The 27,287-nt window shown below is 31.2% G+C and overlaps 1 protein-coding gene across 1 annotated transcript in view; it reads right to left on the bottom strand.

Moving 5' to 3' along the window:
• The window catches only part of LOC124363813, a 33,903-nt gene extending 22,031 nt beyond the window's left edge, over positions 1-11,872 (bottom strand). The window contains exon 1 of the mRNA XM_046819077.1: positions 11,804-11,872. Coding sequence (XP_046675033.1) covers positions 11,804-11,861 — 58 coding nt within the window. The 5' untranslated portion in view covers positions 11,862-11,872. The remainder of the gene's footprint in view (positions 1-11,803) is intronic.
• Positions 11,873-27,287: the final 15,415 nt, after the last annotated feature.

Here is a 27,287-nt window from a genome sequence, read left to right as displayed (position 1 = left end):
ATTTGTTGAATCAGTTCCATAAAACTGTTAGGTTAAAAAAATTGTAGAAGCACATACTGATGTAGACTCATCAAATTTAAATACACATACATTTTATTTTTTTAAAGTTAACTCTAAAAACAATTACAATTTCTTACGTTGGTTGAATATACATTTTATATAATCTAAACATAATCTGTTCACAACATCAACATCATCAACATTTATTTTAATTCTGTGTTACGTAGATATAGTTCATAATATCAAAAGATAATAGATTATTCTAAACCAATGGTTTAATAAATAATATATAAAACAGTTCTTAAAACAAATCATAAATATGGAAACAGTGTTGTATAAAGAATAATCCAATTTTGTTTCTGTCGTTAATTCATTAAATTAGGTAGTTTAACTAATTATAATATTATAGGAAAAAATAGCTCTTATTGATCTTTAATTAAAATTTATTTTGATATTCTAATGTAACGTATAGAGTACCGTATTGGAACAATGTACAGAAGGATGATTCTTTTTACGGGCGACTGGAGTTTCTACAATACTTAATAAAATGCTCTGTTATTAATACAGTGTTAAGTTTTAAAATATTATTAGTAACCGTTTCTTTCTTTTTGACAAACTACCATTTTCACTGCCTCTTTCAGAGCATAAATTTAAAAAACGCACACCATTAAAAAAACAATATAAAAATTTTAAAAAATAATCAAACAAAAAACCAGTAAGGCAGTCGCGGTCTGACCAACAACAATGACTGGTTAAAACGGGTTGTGAATATATACCTTCAAAAAGTACGTTTGCTAATTATTAAATGGTTCTTTATATATTTTAAAATAATATGGGACACTAAACACATTTAACATAAAATCTTTTTATATTTTCTATTAATTATATACAGTTTTACATTAGATATATTACAAGGATCATTGAATTTTTGTATAACTAATAAATATGTTTACATTTTCATTGCCATTATATTATAAAAATTAAATTATGGGTTTATGATCACTGAAATTAAAATAAATATTCTTGAATAAAATCTTGTTAAATATAAAAATCTTGTTAAAATATTTTCTGTCCTAACTTGAAAAATTCCATAACCGAGGAAAGTTCTCAGAAGTAGAGATATATCCAGACGATGCGATATTTCCGACAATTTACATCAATATTAATATAAGTAAACTGGTAGAACAGTTGCAAAACAAAACATTGTAAAACACTTATTTTCTTTGTCGTATATAATGTTGTATGTTATTGTTGTTTATAATTCCCTTTTACTATCTTCTAACAGATTTTCCATTAACTTTTGTTAGTTTGGATATTTATATAACGGTTTGCTTACGTTTCAGTAAAGCTGTTATTGTACTTTGAAAGTATGTGGTGAACGTAAACATGCACAGATTGACAGCTCTTTGACAGTGCAAAACATATACATCCATAACCCGCCAAAAGAAGTAGTCACAAACTAGTATGCAAATATTTGAAATAATCATTCTCAGGCCACTGATTATAATACATATCTTTTCTATACCTTAAAAACTAATTAAAATTAAAAATAAAAATGATCCCGCCATGAAAATTATCTTTTATGTGTGTTACGATACTCTATGAAGTAGCTAAGTAAGAAAAATTGAATTTATATTGGATTTATATTAGACCCTACTACATCAGGGTTAGTGCAAGGTTATTTATTTGCAATATTTTGTGCAAACAGTTCAGGTAATACTGTTTTATGTAAAGATTATTCTCGCTAAAATATACCTAATTTGATACTGCAGTTGTCTTCTTAAATGAGTGGTTAAAGATACACTGATATTTGTTAATCTTACCCTAATTAGACAAGTACCTATTTTAAACATATTTTTATCGTAACTTCCACTGAATGTATACATTTATATTCATAAATTGTATGTATAATTTAATATATCAATCTTTGTGTTTTAAAACAGAGCAAACCAATTCATAATATCCTATTTTAATCGGATAATTTCAGGAAACAAAATATTCTGTAGTTTAGGTTAAATGGTACGACATTCAATACAGATGCCTCACAACGTCTCTTTTGTTTCCCTGTGGATGTATTTTTTTTTCGTATGACTGTCTGTCGTTCTGTCTGTCTGTAATGAAATTATCTTTAGACATTGAATATTGCATTGAACCTAAGCGAAGCCTGTTACACGAAACGTGGTATGGCGTACTCCTACCATATATTTACGTAGAATAAGTACAGATTATATTATATTATATAGGGGTACAGTTGATTATACTATGTTAAAATAATTAATTAACCATATGTTAACAGTTTGCTAAGGGTTTTTTTAAAAAGGTCAGAAAATATAATGTAAATAATTAATAATGACGAAAGTGATGCTGACGGACTTTAATATACCACTACTTAAAAATATGATGCTGATTTCACATGTTTATACGTTTTTACCTGTATTAGGTTAAAACCCAAAGATAAAAAGACATGAATTTTATATGTTATTTTATTTTAAGATAATAAAATTATCTTACGACAGTAACACTTGGAAATATAAACAAAATACATAATACTTGGTTTATACGTATTATAAATGAAATTGTCTTCTTCTTGAAATATTCACACTGTAGAGAAATTACAAAAATGATCATGGAACGGTATCAGACGGTGGATTGTACGTCAGACAGAACAGAGTACCAAGCGCCTGAGAGAATATTCAAGTGCGTGTACGCTGAGTTTTCCATAATGAATGACGACCTTTCCGCGGAGGAAAGGACTATCTACTGTACAGTTGTGTTTTTACTAATTTTAACGAAGAATGTATAACGTTTCAAATTTTATTTTCGTCTATTATGAAATGAATTTGTGTATTTTCTCATTATTATTGTTTACTAACAATTAACCCACCATTATCTTGGCGGGTAACGCTTATTTTTAAATTATCAAGGTATAAAAATACGTTTTTAATTTTGTACAAACATTTTATTACTATCAACCATTTACTATAGATTAATTTACATTCATACCTAAAGAATTGTGTCTGGCAATCCATATTTTGTGCAGAATGAGTTATTTAGTTCCACAATGGAACACGTTATACACCATGAACTTATAATTTATTCCAGAATATCGAAGGACCGTACAGGAAGTAATATATCTTGTTAATCAATTCAACAGAATAATTTCATCAAAGGTGTTACTATATCCAAATCTAAAATAGGTGTATGATAATAAGGTATACGATTTAAGTATTTACAAACTTGTATATTTATATGACTCTTTCAGCCAATATAAACCAATTTTACCTTTACGTTAATTTTAACCTTTTAATCCCAAAAAAGTACAATTCTTTCTTAAACAAGATGGATCTATATACTAAGATTCCAGTCTTTAGGACTTTTCTATCAAGAGTTATCTAACAGACGATGGTGCGAAAAAAGCGCACAAGAGCCAATTTGAGTTTACGGTAGGGGTTACGTTACTAATAAATGAAGACATGGAGCTGCTTAGATGTGAGTTTAAATACAACTGCTCGGTTACATCCCTCCTGACCATCCCATATAATTCATCTCACCCTTCAGGTGTGTCATAGCAATGGACAGAGGCATTTACGATCGTCAGTTCCGGCCTGAGATCATGACCCAGATCATCCTTTTTTTCGGTCGCCAATTTACATTTAAGAAAGGGGGGAAGTACCGATTTGAAATGCCCCTGGCCACCAGTGCAGGCTTCGGTGGTGCCTTTAGCGCTACCCCGCACTTCTAGAAAAGAAGGAAAACATCCCTTGTGATAGTTCCCAAATTCAAGCTCAGATGACTTGAGCACTGTGTGTGTGTAACATTCCTCATTTCCAACAACACAGGGGCTGGATTCCTTTTGTTCAAAAGGGTTTAACTGTGCGCTTTCTGCACATTGCGCTTTTTCGCGACACCGCACAGACGATCATAAAAAGAGAGTAGACAGACTTAATTTCACGATGTAAAGAAGGTCATGTCCTTTATAGTTATAATGAAAAGGCACTGCGATTTAAAACCATAATGATAGTTGTCCTATGTTCTCCTAACATGCAGGTTTTAATTATCAGGTTGTAACAGTAAAATGTATAATATTATCTGATATAATAGTAATGAAATTATTTATGCCATTGAATAATCAAGAATGTTATTGTTTCAAGTTATTAGCATTTGTTGAAACACGAGCTGTGTGAGCACAAAGAGATTACATGAATATACATAGTAAACACATTCGATTGAGTATAGCAAAGACTGTAATCTAACCATAACTTGTGCTACAATCGTCACGCTCTGGGTTTGTATTAATGGTTCGTGATTATTGAGATAACACTAACACGCAATATACCTTATTCACGTCATACTGTTGTTTCCCGGAACTGTACAATCGAATAGTCTTAATACCATGTATCTGTATCCTATATTGTGGTGAAACAGAATTTGCAACTAACATATTTTTCCCAGTGATTAAATATTATATTCTCTGGCCGTAGCTATACTTTGAGTTCTCTGACATCGGGGAAGGAATCAACGTCCATTTTATTGTTACATGTGCTCTCAAAAGGCTATGCCTTTATTTGCTTCTCCTTCCTGAATCTTAACCTTCTAAAAACCTAGTGCTGCATTAGACTTTTCACGTTCCACTAGAGTTGATTTCTAAAGTGCTATAATAAAATTGGTAATTATAGAACGTTTACAAAGTGATGAAATTTAAAGAACTGTATACACTGTTTACTTTGATTTTTATTATGCAAAAGATGAAAAGTAAATTAATTTACATATCCCTAAGAGCCTACTGATCACCTGTCTATAAATTAATTTAAACTAATATACAACATAGGTATTAAGACAAAAAATACGTCTTAGGCTTATTAGCCAGATGACTATTTGTGTATTAAATATTCGATGCTACTACAAAGTTTACACGTTTTGATGGTAATATTACTGATTCATAGCTAAATTTTGTATAGTAAAATTCTAAAATATTGTTATATTGCCAACCATTCTAGTACATAACAAGAATCATTGATATTAGCTAGTTGTGAATTATATTTATTTTATATATTACTGAACTAACCAAGAAAAAGTAATTATATTATATTAAATACATTATTATCCTTTTATATCGTCTTTGTTCAAAGCAAAGAAAACGTAGAAACAGTTTATAATATTCTGCATGATAGTTTGATTTTCTTTAAAATTCTTGAATAATTTAGGAGTTTCACGACGGGCTGTATACATATAAATATATTGAAATTGTATTTTTATGTAAATAGGAGTGTTGGTACACTTTGTTAGTCGACAAAAACGGTTTTAGGTAATAATTGATCAATAAATTCTTCTACTAGAGTTCATATATATATATATATATATATATATATATATATATATATATATATATATATATATATATATAAGAAGACTTCAGCTTCATGTGTAAATGGATATATGAGGTGTCTAGGTTAATTGTCCTGATCATGTCGAGATTTTAAGTCACATGCTTGTCCAGGAGCGGCACATCACTAACCGTAAATTTCAAGGTATTGCTGCAAAAGTGTGATCGATAGAACTTGTCTTCACTTTATTCTTATTAACAAACAATATGCTTTTAATATTTGTTTTCGTGCGCTACTTTATTGGCAGTGTTCCCGGAAAAAAGCGTAAAGTTCTTACTTCTCTTCACTCAATTCCTATAACAAACAATATGGTTTTAATATTTCTTTCCATACACTACTTTCTTGGCAGTCTTCCTAGAATTAATTTAAAGTTCGTACTTGTCTTCCCTTTATTCTTATTAACAAAAAAATAAGGTTTTAATATGGATTTTCGTACGCTACCTTATTGCTATAGTTTCTAGAAAAAACGTAAAGTTCTTACTTTTCTTCACTCAATTCTTATAACAAACAATATGTTTTTAACATTTTGTTTTCGTACGCTACTTTATTGGCAGTCTTCCTAGAATGAGTGTAAAGTTCGTATTTCTCTTTCGTTTATTCTTATTAACAAACAATAAGGTTTTAATATTTGTTTTCGTACGCTACTTATTTAGCAGGGTTCCTAGAAAGAATGTATAGTTCGTACTTATCTCTTTTTAATTCTCATTAACATATATATATATATATATATATATATATATATATATATATATATAAAACTGATTGTATTAAAATATAACTTTAACACGTAGTAACAATGCCTTGTCATAATAAGTGGACATATTTTATTGAAGAAGGACAATTTTGTTTCAAGCTTTTTTAAAGAATATTAATACTGAAGCAAACTATTACAAATGTAATAAAAATTAAAAATTGTTTTTATATATTATGTGTGCTTATTACATTGAAGATAGTAACTCATGTATAAGTGTATGGTGTAAGATGTAAAAAGACATATAAAAACATGGAAAACACAATATTAACTACCACTACGGTAGATATCAGTTGACTTTCTCTAAATTAAGATTTTCTGTTCATAAAATGACAAGAAACAATCTAACTGTATAAAGAAATGGGGTAGTTTTTAAATGGTATAGAATTATATGGAACGCGGTGAACTTACACATATTACAATTATGAATTAACGTTTGTTCTTGCCTTGTATTGGATGTTATGGTAAATTTACCATTTCACAATATTTACAGCACGTGTTCGTAATTAACAACACCCTCCAATTACCACGAGCAGTGTTAAAGAGCTGTAACAATATCTTCATTGTTAGCAAATGACGAAACACGACGTCATTAACTGGGCAGGTTTCAGTAATGGCAGCATTGTAATGAGCAACGACGCGATGTGGGAGACAAGAACGAGCGGTCAATAGTGTGACGTCAGAGTACCTGTTGCCGAGGTAGACTTTATACTGTCCGTTCTGTTTCAATAGGTCAATGTGTTGAGATATTTTGTGATGTTTATCATAATATAAGTAAAATAGTTTGACGTTTAGTTGTGTTAATCGGAAAGAAAAAAATTGATATAGAATATTATTTTCTGTCTCTCGATATATGTCCATATGAGAACCCTGCAGTTGACAAATTATGATCTAAACAGTATTGTATAATGGTTAAAATAAAAGCTATTTACGGTATGTAATCAAAAGCCGCTCCTTGTACAAGTAGATTTCAGTAGTAGAATAAGGAATTAAAGTTTACTTTGTCAAAAAGACCAATTTTTCTTGTCCAGATCAAAGCGACAAGTAGATAAAATTAATTTGTGTCCTACCATAAAAATAAATTAGTTTTTTTTAAAATTTTTTTGTTATGTTTCGAGTGTTCCAAATTTTATGCACACTGAAGGGACCTTGTAAACTATAAGAGATGAAGTAAAGATGAAACGAAACAATTTGTGAGTAATAACAAGACCAACAAATTAACGTGGTCAAGTCGATTATTGGTTGCGTCGTGTTCACTCGCTGCGCTCAAAAACTGTTTTTGGTCAAAATTTTCTTTCACAGAACTTTTACAGCTCTCTTATGGCTATATTGAAACGTTTTTTTGCATAAAAGCTCTTTTACTTTTCAAATACTGTAATGAAAAGAAAAGTAAGCAGCTAATTTTTTTAAATGCAACGACCTATTTTGTTTACCTAATGAAAAGAAAGTTTATTTTTTTACTCATTTCAAAAATACGTATATTTTATACTTTATGTGTTTTACCGTAGTTTATCGTAGTTTTCATCAAAGAATTCATGACCTCATTTTAGTACGGTTGTGTGAAGGGAGTTTTTGTTCTACTACTCAGATAGTTGGTAAACCTGACTGATATTTCACTGCACACATTGTTGGAATACAGCTGTTTAGTAAAAGATAGAAATTTTCAGATAAGGTCAGTCTAAAATTGACTATTACTGTCGGTGACAGAAATAAAGTTGATAACATGATATTTAGACTAAATATAGTTTCCTTTCAAAATAAATAAAAAACATATTAGTGGCAGAGGACGAGGTATGATATCTTTTCCATACCTAAAATCACTTAGTTTAGTATCTATATAGTTTAGGTCTTCATCAACGAATTGCAATATTAAGGTCTTGATGACGCGGTTAGAGCGTTTTACTGAATTTCTGTGCTGACGATAAGGGGCATCAGTTGAAAACCGAATTCCCAGTCCCAACAAAGATACATAAATATTTATAAAATGAATTAGGACCAATTTTTGTTCCCAAATAAATAAAAGCCATATCCTTTTTAAACCCCTTTAAAAATAACATGTTACATCCTTAAGGTTTTTTTGACACCTGATGAAAAGGGTACATTCCAATCCTTGAAATATTGTGTTCTAATTTTGTTTCATATAACGATGCCAATTGTCGAAAATCCTTCAAGCCTTTCAAAAATAATGTGTTAACAGTAACATACTTTAAACAAAGAAGTGTTATGTGCTCTGTAGCTATTTGGGTTTCTAAGGATATCTTTCCCTGTAATAAAATATTTATTCATAATAAATTCAACTATTATCGTTCAGATAACATATAATTTACATATCAAGTATTGCATTAGATGACAAATAATCAATCATCCAGGTCTAATAGTTGAACCTTGTTGGTGTAGCCCCTAAGCTGTACATTGCCTAGATTTTAGCACTCCACGCGATATGCATATCAATTGTTCTATCATGTTCTAGTAGAAAGGTTTACTAGATGTGGAATATTTACGATAGTAGATATGTTTCAATATTTAATATCACTAACTCGTATTATATGGTCATGTGATGTCAAAGTTTGTTTGCGTGTACTGAAGTAGAGAAAGCATTAGTGAGCGCGATATCATGAAAAGTTTGAAAACCGTCTTATTGGATATCAAAAGTACACTTGTGGAGGGTTCACCGGTCGAGTAGACAACGTGACTATCTACACTTGCGCTTGGAGATTTGGAGCTGCGCCGGTCCACATGTGTGCGTTTAGGTTATGGCAGTTTGCAATTTTGGAGTTGTGACTCGTTTGGTCTGGTATTTATTCTGCTCAGGCTTCTTCCCATACTGCTTTTATTTATTTTGTGAGTGTGTGGCAAGTACTCTGAAGGTTTGTTTTTAAGAATCGTATCTGTTTTTTGGAAGCCCAAAAACACTCCGCTTATCAATTTTTAGTGTTAACTCTTTCGTTGGGATGTGAAAAATCCATTATTATCCAATATGTTAGACGGACAACTTTTCTTTATTTACGAACTTTTAAGCTGTGTCCAATGCATACATTTTACGCTATTACCAACAAACTATTTTGTATTTAGTCTTATTTTATAGCACTTAAGCCAGAACATTTTGGAGTATAGTTCGTCAGTCAATCATATCTATATGATACTGGTTTTATGGTCGAATGACCTTCACCGTCCACTAGAACTCTGTTTTGATCTTGTTCCTTGGATCCCAACTTCAAGAAATTTATGATTGTAGCTATCATTTTAATTAACCTTCATTTTGTTAGGTATCAAGCATTGTTGTGCATTATCTGTAACAGATTTTAATTCCTATTTTTCGTATCAGCTTGGTTTAACCATTCGATACCGAATCTACAGTTTTGGGCGTCCAATTTGAATCCAAATATTAAAAAAATTAAACACCCAAATTCAATTATTCTCAGGAGGAAAGCTAAAATTATTTCATTTCCGATTATCCAATCCTTTAAGTGTCATATATGAGTATTACAGTAATCTTGAAGAACATGATATAACAATTTATTCTTGCATTCAAATTCAATACAATTTGTTGTTTGTTTTCGTTTTCATGATTTTGAAACGTTGGATTTTGATTTTAAGGAGAAAAAATCCACTTTTATACTCTTTCCTCTATAGGGGTTCATATGTTCGACCAGCTCACGTACGCCTTGGCATCATCAGTATCGACAACCAAAGTTTAAGGGCATATAAAATACCAAATGGTATAGTTACAAAATACTCAGAAACCTGCGGAACCAGCTTTGTAATACCAAATGCAAAATTATGTTAATAAGGATCGTGGTAAAATAAAAACCTCCACGAGTTCAGGAACAGACACAATTAGTGTAGGGCGAGATAGCTTTGAGCCGCGTCTAAGGAACGATTCAGCGGGGATCTCTAATTATACCCTTATTGTTACTTTGCCTACCCTACAGTATCCTCCCTTTTAATTACGGAACCGCTCTTCTTAATGTTTGTAATATAGAGCACAGCTAAATATTATTCGCAATAACAATACGCACTGACAATCTGTTATAAGGTACAAGGCAAGTACAAATACAAAGTACGCCACACCACGTGTCGCGTAACAGGCTTCGTAAGGTAACATGCAAATTTTAAATCTAAATAGCTCATTCCATTCTTTAGATTTTCTATGGACATATAGACAGACATGCAATTTTACGGAAAAGAAATTTTTACACCTCCCGACAGATGAAAGAAAAATTGTGTTTGGCTACTTAGGGATAAGCTTCAATGACGCTCAGCCATATTCCATGGTTGGACATGCACCATCGTAGAACTCATTCTTGACGATGTAGAAATAAAGTTCCATGCAAATTTCAAAGTGCACAGATGAAATTTGTCTCGAGATATCCTGCTACATGATACATTCACATTTTTATCACTAAGTTAGGTTATAAAGCAATGTTCAAGTAAAAGTTCCGATAAGTTAGCGAGAGTACTGCAATGTAAGAGTCCTCTAAAGTCAAATATTGTCAATGAATTAAAATTGCCTCCAGCATATTATATTTTCTTTGTAATCCATGAACAATTATCACTTCTTAAAATATCATATGATTTGCACATTTTATTTACAAAATTTATTCAGCGTTTTCTCGTTTCCATTATGGTTAATGCCAATGTAAAAATATTGTATTGCTAAATACCATGCAGTGACGTTCACCATCATCGATCTCATTGTTCCTCGTTTATAAATAAATCTTCATGCAAAATTTCATGCGTATCGCTATGTTCGTTTTCGACGTATCGTGCGGCAAGACAGAGAGAAGTGAAAGTTTTCAGGTCCACGAGTAATAGGCTTCGCTACAGCTCAGCAAAAAGTACAAAACAGATATTTCCGTATTTGTATTTTACAACTTCATTGAGTTCGGTTGCTAAGTGTACTATGAGAAGCTGAGTTTTAAAACTATATGAATTCGTTAATTTAGTCAGGGAATGTTCTTTAGCGGACGTTGCCTCTTACTAAATTTTGAATGAAATTAATGCTATCTTTCGTAATAGACTAAATATTTTCGATTTAAAATTTATTAGAAATACAGGAAGATCAGTAGTTCCAAAAACGTACTTCAAATCAAAGCAAAATAGGCCCTGTAGGAAAGTAAAATAAAACAATATTTTTGTCTTTCTTTAACTTCAACCAGTGAAATAAAAAACGTTTGCCATCATCCTAAGTGATTCAGGAAATCTGATAACGAGATGAATTGCCAGACGGAGCTGAATTATTGGACTTTCTGTTGTATAACTGTGATATTGTGTCTGCTGGCTCCTTATCCAGTTCGTTCGCTTACCCTGACTTGCTGACTACAACAGTATAAAACTAAACTATAAAAGGTTTGCCTTTTTTGTATTTTAATGTTTTATTGCAGCCAAAATAGCTCAGTATTATGATAACTTCTGTTTTATCTACAGTATCTGATAAGTAGAATAGAGATTAAATAGAGTTAATTTTTCTAACAAGAACCTCTATAGGGCCTCTATTTTAAAAATATCCTTTACAAAATATTCTTAGTTTGTAGGTATTTATTGATTATTGTACCTAATTTGTAAAATTCCTTAGTTTTTGTATACGAAAACTTTATTTATGACATGAGAAAACTTATTATCGTGATAAATGTATAATAAAAAATCCCTTATTATCATGTGATCTTACCTGTTAGCAAGAAGACCATGATTCCTAGATTAAGGAGACTCAGGACAGGATGGACCATGGTGGTCGAGCCTGAAACAAAACAATAAATTACTTACAATACATCTTAAGAAACGATTATTGTTGAAACCTACATACATCATTGAGTTGGTCAAACTAAAAAAATACTATTAATGAAAAAATTCAATGTTGCAAATAATCTACTGGAATGCATGAAAAAATAAAACCTCATATGCAACGTCGTTAAAGATAATAACACTCCGTTTATCTTAAATATATAAAAGACAAACCTCCGTGTAAGGTATCTCGTCAAAACCTCATATAAACCGTGCTATAGATATATCACCGTGTAGAGAACAGAGACTAAAGAATAATAAGTACAAGACCTTTTTAGACGATTTTAGCCTTGATTGGGGATAATTTTCTATAGCAACTTGAGTACAAGTGGCAACACTGAGTAAACGTTAAGTGGGTTATTATGGAGCTTGTACTTTGTGTTACTTTTAAAGCACTGAAATGTGTATTGATGTGCCACCAATAAGTTTAAATACACACGAAAGTTTAGTCATAAGAATCGGATAACGGAGGAACTGATATAGTACGTTAGGCAACTCTATAGCGATATTCATATGCTATGTGTATTCTTCCGTACCAGGTGAGCGAACTCGCGCACAAGAATGTTCGAAAGTGCTTCAAGAATCAAAGAATGGTTGTTGCATCAACGAAAAAGGTAAAGTAACATTAATATTCAGACAGTAACACATACTGTGAATTATCCAGTTGTCATTTGGCCGATATATCGACAATATACTGTCTAAAAGTCTTGTAAAATTTCCGATACAATAATAACTTTATGTTGATGAATTCAAATTTTCAGAGTTCAATTGTTCGGGAAAAAATTTTTTTATTACCCAATTACGTCTTACAACAGGTTACATTTTGTAACATTTCTATTGTAATAATGTTTAAGTGTACAATAAACGCGTCAGTTAAAATATCATAAAGTATATCTTATTTTACAAGTAAAAGTTAGTGCTAAGCAGCCCTCTCTAAAACTTAACCTGGGGATCAACGGCTTAGAGGTGGCTCCGAACCATTTACTAATGGCCGGGCAGGCGGATCGCTTGCAAGGACAGGATTGCTCAGCGGCCACCCATCCAAGCAGCAGCCACGCTCGACTTTGCATAATCTGGTTATCTTGCTATATCCGTTGTACCCGCTACACTGTGCCATTGGCAAAATGTCACTATCATCATTACACTGGTGGTTACTAAACATAACGATTGCAGTTATAAAATGGTGATACAAGTTTGAAGAAAAATATCTATGTTTTGTGTCATTACTGTTTATCCCAGAATGTACTAAAAGAATCTTTAAATTGTTATTTTTAACATTCGGAGAAAATTAGTCTATTGCATTTACTAATAGCCCACATCATGATAGTAAACCATGGAAAGATGAATAAATATAATTGTTTTACTCGACGATAATAATTTATATGATGGAGATTTATTCTTTAATATTATTTATTGCATTGAGAATATCATAAAGATCATAAAACAGGCGTAATTTTGTTAGAAGTAAGATTTAATCAGATATTAGGTACCGCATCAGTGGAAATACTCATCAAACTGGGCTTCTGATTAGACCGCATTTACAATTCAAGCCTACTCCACCCAATTGCATTATCGATTGAATGCTGCCTACTCTACACGCATTATCTATTTATGTATACTTTCTTCTGAGCTTACATGTTAGAATATTCCACGTAGCCAAATTTAAAAAAGGATTAAATCCAGGATTCCTTAAAAAAACAGCTTTGGATGTAATTAAAAATCAATGGAAAATTTAAAAACTGTTGATGAACAAAAATTATTTAAAAAATTAAGTAATACAAATTTAGAATACCTCTAGTAAGTTTTTCTCTCTTCTTTTTTAGTATATCCTTTAATTTGACCTCAATGAATTCAATCATATTGTTTTAAACTTTTAAAAAGCCCCAAAATGTCATAATTTTAGGGGTAGGCGAGATTTTTTTAAGGAAGTTTTAATGTAAGCATAGGATATGTGATAGTAATAAAATTATTAAAGTCTCATATTAAAGACAAATATGAAATGCAAACATTTTAAGCCTTATTTACAGCGTGTGCCAGAATTTTTTAATAAAGAAATTTTAAATTAAGTATTGTGTTATTTTTCCTATAATATTATAGAGTACCAAAATAATTTCCCAATCTTATTAATGACGTAAGATTTCAGAAAATATGTATTAGGTATATTAAATTAGATTAAGAAATTGGAAAAAAATGCTCAGACTTTAAAAATACCAGCCTCAAAGTAAAGATTTTAAACTCTACATATCATGAAACACATCCTTATAAATATTCTTTGTGCTTAAATAATGTTGTCTCTAATTATTCAAAAATAGCAGTGTAAAACACAGTTAAAATTAGTAAAATTATATAAAAATATTCAATATTGAATTATATAAATTAGCTTTGTAAGAAAACAAATATGAACATAATGTTAACTGCACTATGTGCATTTAATTACATATACAACTTAAAGCATTAAAGCAAAAATACTTGCTAGGCCTTTAAGAATTGTGATTTACATTCACCATACAGATATCATCTGAGAAAATTTAAACCAGTCGTGATCAAGGATATGACGGGTAGAATGAGAATTAAAATAGCTATTTGTAAAGATAACAACGAAGCTACATGATTAAATTCATACTGAAGTTTTCCTTGCAAAATATATTCATATCAGTTTACTTCATGGTCTCAAACCTTATTTGACACTATTATTTACTAAACAAGTACTAATTCTTTAATTAAACTAAATGTTAAAACAAGAAGAAAAACAAATTGGACTGAAAATGTTCGTAAGGGATTTGAAATGAAAACTTCTCAAATAAAAGTGTTAATCCGTAAGGCACATAGACAAAACACACAGAACTGTCCAAGTGAAAGGGCCTGGATAAGAAAGTCAATAGGACTGAATTCTCTCAGACACAGACTTTACTTGCCTTTACTTTCCAGTTGTCTCTGTACATACAGCCAGACGTCTTGATCTCGGTCTTATTCATTTTATTATTGTTTATTCAAAAATAACAAAGAATGAAGCATGATATTCTATCCTGCGGGATCTTCCATTTCGTTTTTAAAAATATTTCGGCTAAAACAATTAATGTGTGAGAAATATATCACTATTAAATATAATTACAATTAATTATGTCTTTATTTTATAAATATGTATTGAGCACATAAATTATCAGCTTATTTGAAATAGCTATCTTAGCTTATCAATAAAGTGGAATATAACTTAATTCTCCAAAATGAAATTTATTTACATATTAAATAATATACAATGTAGATGTTAGAGTTTTCAGCCTTAATACCTGCTTGCCATTATAGCTACTTGTAATTATCTTTCTACATTGGGAATTTCCTTGTTGTGTAGGGTAGAGCCGCATTAAAAATGGTTGACAAGCTATCGTATAGTGGAATGAAGAATCTAATGAGATGTAATGTATTTTTATAAAAATAAAACATTATTATTCCACGTTTAACGTTCGAAACTAATGATGGATTGTTTGAAAGAATAATAGAATTTAGTAAATTTATCAACGTTAAATAATAAAAAATGTAAAACACGTTCTCCTAACGTTTCGAGAACTTAAATCTACCCTCTTCCGCAGGTGTAAAATTTAACATATCAAAATGCACGTAACACTTAAAAAGGGGGAGATGAAACATGTGTGGGGATGAGTCATAATAAATAAGTAATCCTTCTGATTTAAAAGAATGCCAGAAACTGTCACAAAACATATAAATTTGCATCTTCGAAGTGTACGTCAAAATACCCATAAGTATACATTTTGGTTAATGGTTAGTCTCTATATAGGAGTTCATAAATTACTTTACAAAACTTCACCATATTAAAATATACAAGAAATGTAACATAAAATACAGTCCTTCGCGCTTATCATCACGTTTATCATCTGGCTGTCAGTTTATGGACTGTATGGAAAATCTCTTTCAATTAATGTACACAACGTACTCATAATTATTTTAAAGTTTCGCTGCGTTTATAATTAAGGAACAAAATTAATTGATTTGGGTACAGAAGTACTCAGCTGCCCAGTAATAATTCGGTCAAGTACATTGTATTATTGGCGATAGACAAGCACAGAGAATCCCATCAGAACCTATTCCCTTTGAACTGTGACAAGCTTGGTAACTTATAATTGTATTCTACACTACGTTGCCACAGATGAATCCATACTAATGGGACTATCTGTTACTTAACCCAAGTAACCTAAGCTTAGATTATAAACATTTATACTAGCCAATTTATATTTATATATTTACCAAGTTCTTATAATATACATACTCTGGTTACTGTGCATAGTATTGATTCACATTAGTATAGATTCATCTACAGTAACTGTGTGTAGAATACAATTATGAGTTACGCAGCTTGTCACAGTTCAAAGGGAATGGATGTAGATGGGATTCTACTCTTATTGTGTACCATCAATTATACAATATAAGTTATTTCAAACTGAATTCGCAATGAAGGATGGATTTTAATCGCCGAACCGTCGCGTCGGGCGTACAGTCTATAAAAATAAGTATTTATATTAGTTTTAATCCAGAATGTTACACTGTTAGTTTTATCACCTTTGGCATCAGGAATCGAGTCAAATATAGCAATTTGACTTAAGGTTTTGTTACCAATTTTGGGACAAATGTATATTATGACGGCTTGTGATTCCAAGATAATAGTAAAAAAATATTACAAGATAAATTTAACTCGTTGGCGATTTTTAAAATGATTTGTGTAAATATACCAAGTACAGTTGTGAAGGAAGCAGTTTTGCCTGGTATTTGAATAGGCTAGTTTTACAAGAAATCGGTAACACAACGTTTCGAGATCTGCAATCTGATATCATCCTCGTGTGGATTACTTATCATAACATATGACAACAATCTTGGTAAAATAAAGAAATTATAACAGAGCGAATTCATACGCATAAGTCAGGAATCACAACAATAAAGTTTGGTGTCAATCATGTTTTCCGTACAGTCCGTCCATAGTTTAAAAAAACTTGAAACAAATAACTAAAGTTTGTTTGAACAGTATTATTGTCCTTCACAGTGCACTCACAAAAGATCATTCGAGTATACTCGTACTATAGCTTTATTTAGTAAATATGATTAATTTTGTAATGTCTTTATAGTGTTTGAATACAATTTGCATTAAGGTATCAATAGTAAACACATAGACATATCAAAATTTCCGTACACCATACTGCATGGTTGTAAATCTTACAGTGAGCAACTTTGGAACACAACCGGTTCTTCTTACAATCAGTCTGTCTGACCGTCCGTAAGTCTGTCCATCTGAGTAATAAGTCTTCAAGAGCTTCATGAGACTTAGTACATACGAGTCGTATGTTCTTCATGGCTTCAAGGAAGAACTACATTGATTTAGAAGCTAAAATATCAGAGAGCGACAAAGTTATGATAAGTTTCGTCAGAAGGTAGATTATACACTATAATATGCATCCTCCACTACCAGTCGTCCAATCGACTTTCTGTGTTCCTATCATAGACAGAGCCTCAAACTTTCCACAGCTAACCATGACAAAAGCATCATGTTGAGGCATCAATCCCCAATTTTTAATGATGCTAGAAAAGTTAAATTCACTTCTGTAAGGAATTTGTTACGGTATGTTTGTTACTTATATAAGTTATATTATCAGTAATGTTTCAGCTCCTGCAAGTGAAATGTTTTATCAGTCATTTGCTTATCACGATAGTATGTTATTAAGCATTTTCTCATCATGATTAATTAAGAACTGATAATGGAATACAAATCTGTATCAAATTTTAAAGCTAAATATAAAAATAGGCATTATAAAATGGCATGTCTACAAATGTTTATATGTTTCAGTCCAATAATAGAGAGGTTGAAATGGAAATATCAAATACTGACACATTTGATTTGGCTTGACGAAATTACATTTATGGAAATGTTCGTTTACATTGGAAAGTCCATAGGACTTTTTCCAATGTATCTGGTAGGTAGCCCATTTACTGAATTTTTTTATGCTTATGAGGTTGTTGTTATTGCCACTAAACAAATATTATCAACGATCTATACTATTAACCTAATTTTTAATATCATGCTAACCTACTTTGAGGAAAATCACTTTATGGGGATCATAATACATATTTTATTACATCCAGTCATCGTTACAGAGTTCATTTATCCTGGCATGTTGAATAAACCTATACAATGGATTATCAAAGGATCGGAGACAACGTAACGAAGCGTAAAAACGGCATTTCTTTACAGAGTTACTTGCAACTAAGCTGTCTTTGACCCCATAACAATAGAGTTCTGCTTTAGGCCAAGAGGAACCAATATACTAAGTTTCAAGTCTCTGGGATCTTCCTGTCATGAGTTATCACACACGTAAAGAGACAGGGTACGACACGATGATAAGAAGAGCCTTCCCGGTCCTTAATAAATGGTTCCGCATCCGTTGTTCTAAGCTTGTTCGTGGATAAATTTAACCTTCATTTGTTTGCTGAGTTAAACTGGAAATACAAGTTGAGTCAGTTCAAAGGTTTCCAGTTTTCCACAGTAGTGCTCTATTTATTGTCTCGGATGGAAAGTAACACTAACCTAGTCACATTATCTCCCCTCAACTTTGCACACTAAGAGAAGCTAGTTCAATCTCCATAGATTTGCTTTTAGAGATAACTGGAGATTATAAATCATAATCTTAAATTTGATATACTTATTATAAATGTTAGCTACTTCCACTGTTTGAACAATATTCGAAAAATCTTTTTTTTTTTTAATTCTAACATAATAAAGATACTCTTAGCGAGGTCATTGTCCATTTATCTGCTAACAAGCAAAGTTTGTAGCAGCGGTTGGTACATAGTAAATCATTTTATTACAAGTATCCAAATTCCATATCAAGAAGTCTAAGCTTTTATTTATGCAAATTTATCAACTGAAAGAGAAACGCCCTTAACAGTATACGAACAACCACTAAAATATATGATTTTACTGGTGAATATATTAATAAATATATTATCTGTAGTGGTTTTCGGATGAGAAAACACATAAAAACACATAATTTTGTAATGTGTCTAAAATAACTCACATGAAGGTATTTTGATTTAAACCAGGAATATTGCCTGTCTTAAGTTTAAGATAAATGTTAGCCAACTATGACACAAAGCTAGTAGAATATATATGCTTAAAAATTCATGTCGGTATTTTAATCTCCATATTAAAAACACTTGTTTTGATTGTGGAAACATAGGCTTGGCCATGATATATAAATGCAATAAGCTACAAATTTCTGTAAATAATGTTGAAAGACGATTTAACATTAATTAGCTTAAATACGTAATAAATAATTAAATTTCAAACTAAAAATATGATTCAATTCCAGTAATCCTTCACCTAAAACTACACCTATAATTATTATTAACCTCATAGTCTAATTCCACCACAACAAGAGGTTTAGGATTCACCGTAGTAAATGTTAACCACTATTCTTATAACAGCAATCTGGTTCTTAGAACTGACTAAAATACTTCCTTCATTAATAATTCCCGCGCCATAAAAATATAACTTCCTTCTTTAAAAGTAAAGTTAGAACATGTTAGTTCTATCTCATCCCGTTGTATATAGAGCTTTGTGGTGTGTGGTTTCATGCATTTTAAGGCCTTGCGGTTCTTTCAATATGCAGGGTCATGTGACCGCTTTAATTCTAAAACAACACTAATTTTTTGCCTCTTTTACTATCAGCAACTACAAACTACTTCTAAGAATAAAAAATAGGTATTATTAAATTAAATCCATCACATTGACATATATTAATTTTCAAAATATTACATTACTTAATTTAGAATCTTTTCCTGAGACATTATCATTATATAATTTACTAAATGGAACAAAATATAATACAAAATAATCATATAATGAATAGCATGGTAATATTAAAATATAGTTTACATTGATATTATCGTCTGCTTTAAACTAAGTCTTATTTTGTACCTGAAATATATCGATTATTGACACTGATATAATAGCTATTTATACTTCAGCAGATCCCGTACTGTTGTCCTGGAGAAATCGTTACATATTATTATAGTTTTCAATACAATTATGATGGGTTATATTCATAACAAAATACTCCAAGCCAATTCAACCATAGCCTCAACTTTAGAAAAAATTCTGTGATAGCGAAATCAACGAGCTTCCTAATTGAAAATTACCTTATACTTTGAGAGAAATTTTTGAGAATTCTCTAGACGTATATAGAGTTACAGTATTATTAAATACAGTAAATTAACATAGAACTTTGATGATTATTTTTATAAAAGTTTAATAGGTACCGCTGGTATTTTCAGAAGTAAGTTTGAATCCGAATTATTTTCTTTATAAGTAAACCTCCCACTCACTGCTATGCCTCATCAGTTGTCTCATTTTTCCGACATGGATATAAAAAAATTTGAAGCCATACTTATAAATTGGAGATTGTGAGAATATAATGAACACAACATGCCATTTTATGAAACGTAAAAATTTACAAAAATGTTCATTAAATCTTTATAATAAATGGTGTATATGACACCCTCACCTCTAAACGGGAATAGAGATTAGTTAATGGACCTATAATGCAAAATGTAAACCTCGGATCTTTAAGATGCCGATTTTTCTGGTGGATATCAAGCGTGCAGAACTATATAATAAACTATTGGATATACAAGTCTGCTACAGAACGATGAGTTGAAAGAAGAGCAATTCAAAGCCCCTTCCTTACATCTATCAAACCACTTCCAAAGTAAAGTTCCAAACCATTCACGAAAGAAATTTACTTTGCATATCTTCGATTCCTATATTACCGTAGGTTCCATTTCTTTTTCATACAACACTGGTAAATTAAAGATGGCTTTGTGGTAGAAAGGGATCTATAAAACACTCAAAAAAGAATCTCTGTAGCCGTCACGTCTCCTTACAAAATGCGTATAAGTCTCTCCAAAAATGTGCTTTCAACCCATTAGATAAATAATTTGAAGTAATGTATTATTTAAGAATCAATTTATTACCATACTGTAAGTAATTAAAAACGAGGGGCAATATATAGATCTAATATTGTTTCTTTTAAGTATGATTTAATTGTATTAATCAATGTTTGGTGGCCAAATGTTACAATCAAATCAAGTGTTATTTATAACATTATTAATCTTAAAAAAAGAAGAGACCAAAGCACTGATACAATTGTTTCCAAAAATTAGATTCCTACCAAGATCTTTAGTTCCGTCTTACACAGTCCACAAATAATTAGCAATTCGAGAAAGAAACAAGATTTTCCGGACATTTTTCATCGTTGAGTAATACAAAAAATCAGTAAAACTATGTTTCAAGATATGCGATCTGATCTCTTCTTCAGGTAAATAACTAACCTAACACATAATTACAAACTAGGTTAAAATAAACAAATCATGCCAGAGCGTTGTGACACGCGTAAGTCAAGAATTACAACCACCATGTTGTGTATCAACGTCACTAACTCTAAAACATGCACTTAATAAAACACTAAACACAGCACTAATTACTTAAACTGAACTACATAATACAGATCACAATAGGTCTGCATTCGCCGACCAACCACCTACGACTATCCGAGAGAACTTAAACTACCTGATACATTTCTCATCGAAAGAAATATAAAGAACAAAAAACGTGTTTGTCTATACATGTGCAGAATTGTCTATTAGGCGTAATGAAATAATCAATGAGAACATCTCATGGTCAATTTTTTTCTACTCATGCATTATTTATTCACTACTGAGTAAACATGATAAAGACTATAAAATTTGTTTGGTTGCCCAAATTTCTATCTTCATTGGGTTTGCAACATTTTGACTGTGATGAATTTGGCTAACGACTCACATCAAATATTGTAAAATTATTATTGCATTATATAATATTATAATTTTATGAATTTATGCTATATTAATATTAATTTAATTATTAATTAAAATTACTTAATAATTTATAGTCTTTTATACGACTTGCGACAATAATGTATAGTAAAAAGAAATAATTTAGACGAAGGGGTAAAAGGGACAGAATTTCCATTGTGAGTATCAAGGACGTTATTGATAATTTTTTTTGTATTTTAAATAATGCTTAGAACATTTTCTATATGTTGATTTGGAAATATGAACGAAGAAAATCACAAATAATTATAAAAATTAACAACGGAATCAATAAATATTTTAAATGTAAACATAATTAATTGAAACCTTCTTTAAACAGAAACTAGTTGCGGTAAACAAAGCAATCTTGTGTCAATGGGGTGATTATTATTGTTACCCCGGGCACCTTTGTAAGACACAATAGGGTTGTTTCAGGGGCACCTGCAATATTACACACTTGCTACCTGCTTTCAACAATGTCTGAAGTCGTTATATATTATGACTACATAAGAATGTTACTTACTATTAAAAATTTCAACAAATTGCCCATAAATTGATGCTAATTTATTATTGAGACTGTTAACTAGTTGTCCTTGATCATTGTACTATAAAGACCGTTTTAAGGACCAGTCGACTTTAGATTTTAGATATTAACAATACTACCCAGATAAACTACATTGATTATATACATTAAATATTACTCAGAGTATGTTTACAGTTTCCATTACTACTTTGTAAATAATTCCGTTTAAGGCAATACAATAACAAGGAATAACTACTTTGGGATAAAATACAAAATATTATCCAGGTCAACTTGATTTAACACATCTTCCTTCCTCTACATGCGGTGATAAACACGCAAACTTCCTGGAAGTAATGATTACCTACCTTATAAAGCAACTCATAAAAGTCTTACATTTAATATCATAATAATGTTCACACGTTACTATACTTTGTTTTAGAACTTATTATTAAACTAAGAAAGATAGTAGAACTGTTATTCTATCGATAAGTCAGTGATAGTTCAACGTCTATAACGATAGACGTCTATGATAGTCTATAACGTCTAAATTGGGACGTTATAAAAAATAAAGTTATATATATAGTTTCTATCACAGCTATATTAGCATATACAATGATAAAACTTGATTACCGAGCGGCAAAGTGTCTATGTTGGCAAGCACCACAGAATGCTGCTGCGACTATGGTTAGCTAACATTTTATATGTAACTACTTTTGTAACTATAGTATACAAGGTTCACTTTTACTACCAAGCGCGTACTGTTAGCATGTGGTGGCACACATACCACAGAATGCACCTGCGACTATTGGTAGCTAAGGTGTTATGTGAACACTACTACAGCATATTTTAATGTTCTCTAACCTCAAAAATAAATTCGAACAAATCTACTTGGTGACTGATTTCAAACTACTAAGAGAACAGATTTTCACTAAGAGTTACAACTAAGTAATTGCCTTTGATAGCAATAAAAAATCATTCAAAGTCTCTCAAGCTTTTCAGAAGCAAATGGCTTAAATTAAAATACCTCGCTTTGTGTAGATGATCCGATTTACCCTGGAACCAAATCACTTCCAGCTAAGATCATATAACTGATAATCTGTTAGGCCAGCAAAAATGTTACGATCAACCACGGCGTCACTCCTGCGTCCTTGAGTTGATAAGCAAAGATTCATCTAATGGATAAAGCTACCTCTTTGGTTATCCAAACATACCTCAGAGAATTTACCCAAGGTGTTTATACGAACTAAAAATAAATCCTTCAGCTCAAAAGCAATACAAAATCAAATTTTATTTCATTAACAATAATCTAATCACTTTCCGATGGTAGTATTATTACGTTAAACAATGTATTGAAGTACATATTTAGCTAATTATGACATTATAGACATTTTCTTTTGATTTTGATAGATAGTTTGTTGTTCCGATTGTTTTTTTAGTAATTAAAAAATCAGATGGTATCTTGCTTATATTTATGGAATGAGGAAACTTAGTAGGTTGTTTGTAGCTTCTAATTTAATGTTTAAAGTTTTCAAAATATGAAAAGTAGACAAATACAGATATTTCTCAAAATTGTAAGGTTTTTCCAAATTCGTTATCAAATAATGGAGATTGAAATTATCACCATCATAAGGCTTCTGCCAAATTCGTCGTGTAAATTAGTTAATACTTGCTTTAATACGTGTAGTAAAACTAACTATGTATTAGTACCTTAGTAACTAACTAACTAAGTAACCAACACATTGATAAAAATAAATATGAGGTCACATGCAAAGTTTTTACCTATAAAAAATACTCTTTTATCTTAAATATATCGCCCGTAATTTACTTATTACTTTGCTATTTACGTAATAAAATACATTTACGTAGACATGTCTATTTTTATTAACTAAACTGATTCCACTATACTAAGGTATTACACATTTATGTTTGTAGAAGCATGAAAGTAATTCATGTATTCATTTCAATTTTATTAGGGGAGAGGGGTATGTTGAGACAAATTTCAGATTTCCATTTTTATATATTAGTTTGGATTGTTTCTATCGGATGCTCTATGGAGTTTACTTACATTAGTTACCTATTCCTCTAATCAATTAAAAATTAACATTTTAAACTTTTCTCAAATTTAAATTTTTTATTTGGTATTGCAAAGTGTATCAATATTTCTCACGTGGAGCCTGTTTATTTTTATGTTTCTCGTTGCCGTCATGGTTATCCAGAAGAGCAATTAAAAATTCGCTAATGCTCAGCCAAATTCCATTGAGTGTCATATACCGTCATCGAGCCGGTGTTTTTTAATATAAAAATGATTTTATGCAAAATTTCCATAATTTGATTCGCATTCGAGATATCGTGCGGACAGACGATAAACATAAATACATAACGAAATTAAACTTACCCAGCTCCTTACGTGATAAACTAAGGTATCGCTCGGAGATACAGTATCACATGTACAGATCTCCTGTAGTACGTTTATCAGAATTTACTGAAAACCACGACCGTGCCTCTATCGATCCCTGTGGACCTAATCTACAAGCACCTTATATACATTGTCAACACTGCGGTGATTGAACATTCAAACAAGGTCATCATCATTCCATGATAACCTTCACTTCATCCATGTCATCATTGCAAACTGTATTACCTTACCTAAACTTATTATTGCTAATTTATGTCTAACTAATTTTTGCATTTTTAACGAATACAATACTTAAAATAACTTGCGTACCTATAGGCCTTTTACAAATAAATGTAACTATAACAAAGTTCAGCACTTATTACTTAAAAGACTATTAAGGTGAGTAGATATTTGTTTATTACAATATATGTACAATTTTTTACTACTTTAGTTTAGGGATGGATTTTGGAAAATGTAAATGCCAAAGTGCAATAACAATAATAAAGATGTGTGACAAAGAAGCTGAAAGTAATTCAGGAAGCGCCGGGAAAAGATGGAATCAGCAGTTGCAGAGTCAGCTCCATCAGCATTGTCTTTGGACTGCCCTGCTGAGCTCTACCCGGGAATGCAGTTGTATTTTACACTTCTGTGATACGCCAGTTACTAATTTTGACTGCTTTTAGCGCTGTTACTCTGTTTTACTGTCTGTGGTCAGCTCAGATAAGCTTTACCCAGGACTGAATAATACTGCAGTTGTATCTTACACTTCTGTGATACGCCAGTTACTACTGTTGTCAACTTTTTAGCGCTGTTTGATAAGGTCCTTGCACATGCCAGTGGCCCATGAGGACGGGCAGAATAAGGCATAAAAGGAGATCGGCTTCTCCTTTAAAAAAAAAATAAATTAAATTAAAAAAAACTGAAGTTTCTACTTATTACACTATTTGAAATAAGTATTAGGTAATTTTCTTGAGTAAAGTTTATGTTATTTCGGATTATTGGTTTGCATAACAATTAAGACCATTTTTAAAGTAATTAATATTGTAAGTTATTAAAAATTGAGAGTAGTTAATTTAAATTTAAACCCGAATTTTAGCTGTAGTAAATACAATTATTATGTTTGCGCTCGCTTTCGAGCACATCGCGTTAAAAATGCTTATAATACAATACAATACGCATTTTTTTGGGAAATGTTTCATTTAAATTTTAAAGTTAGTTTAAAAACGTACAAAAAAAAAGTGGAAAACATTCTAGCCAGGGCGCGCTCGGACAACTACAATAGCTGGCTATACTAAATAATGTCGACCCACATCGGCTGTCCAACTGGTTTCGGACCAACAACTAAGACAAAAAAAGTCAGGAGCTGGTGAGCAACATAACAGCAAGTGTAACTACATTGTACTATTGACCACTCCAGACAAGTATATTGACCACTCACATAACTACATTGTATATTGACCACTACAACAGTAACACATTTTTATTGACCACTCACATAACTACAGGAATAAACTGACCACTCACATAACTATAACAATATGATAATACTACATTGTATATTGACCACTCACATAACTACATTGTATATTCCTAAAGAAATAACAAATTGATAAACCTAGAACAAAACTTCAACAACCAAGACATATAACAAACACTACAATGATATATTGACCACTACATAACTAACAAATATTGACCACTCACATAACTTTGTATTGACCACTAAACAGAAAAAAAACACATAAATGCATTTAATGCATGTTTTATATTAATGCCATTTCCCATACCTACATTGTATATTGACCACTCATTTATAACTACAGTTATATATTGACCACGTACATAACAAATTGTATATTGGAAACAGATCTAGAGGGCGCGCTCGGACGGACCCGTTACCACACTGCCTATTATATATCGACTCACATCGGTTTTCCAACATTGTATATTGACCACTCACATAACTACAGTATATATTGACCACTCTTGTAACTACATTATATATTGAATGTTTAAAAAAAAATCATGCGTTTTTAAGTTACTGAAGTAATTCATATATTACAATATGTTCTAATTGGACCAAGCTACACTCGACGGACGGGTTTTACCTGGAACAGTCTAAAATTACACCTTTATAGTCAAATTACTAAAGGTAAACTTCTCAGACCTACGTATGTATTTCTTATTTTCTTGATATGTGAATCAACGATAAATAAACCTAGCCACGATAGTGAGCTAGCCACAGCGCACACTGAGGTACGCGTCGCAGTATATTGCCGAGTAAATAATGCTGACCCACATCGGTTGCCATCCTGACTACCGCTCAGAAACTACGTCTACATCACACACGACAAAATGTTTTTAAATCTTTTAATTATATCAAGTTATTAATATAAAACGAGCAATATTGACTTGAAGAAAGTCAGAGCTTCGTGTATGATAGGAAGGAATGTATTTATCTAGTAGAACCTGAAAACACCCAAATAATCCACCGACATGTCTACGCAGGATGTACCTTGAGGGGCAGTCTAAATTAGGCGCTCA

Source organism: Homalodisca vitripennis, chromosome 5 (assembly GCF_021130785.1).
Source record: "Homalodisca vitripennis isolate AUS2020 chromosome 5, UT_GWSS_2.1, whole genome shotgun sequence".
In the NCBI taxonomy this organism is placed as follows: domain Eukaryota; kingdom Metazoa; phylum Arthropoda; class Insecta; order Hemiptera; family Cicadellidae; genus Homalodisca; species Homalodisca vitripennis.
Note: the sequence above shows the minus strand (reverse complement) of the source record. Positions and strands in the feature narration are given on the sequence as shown.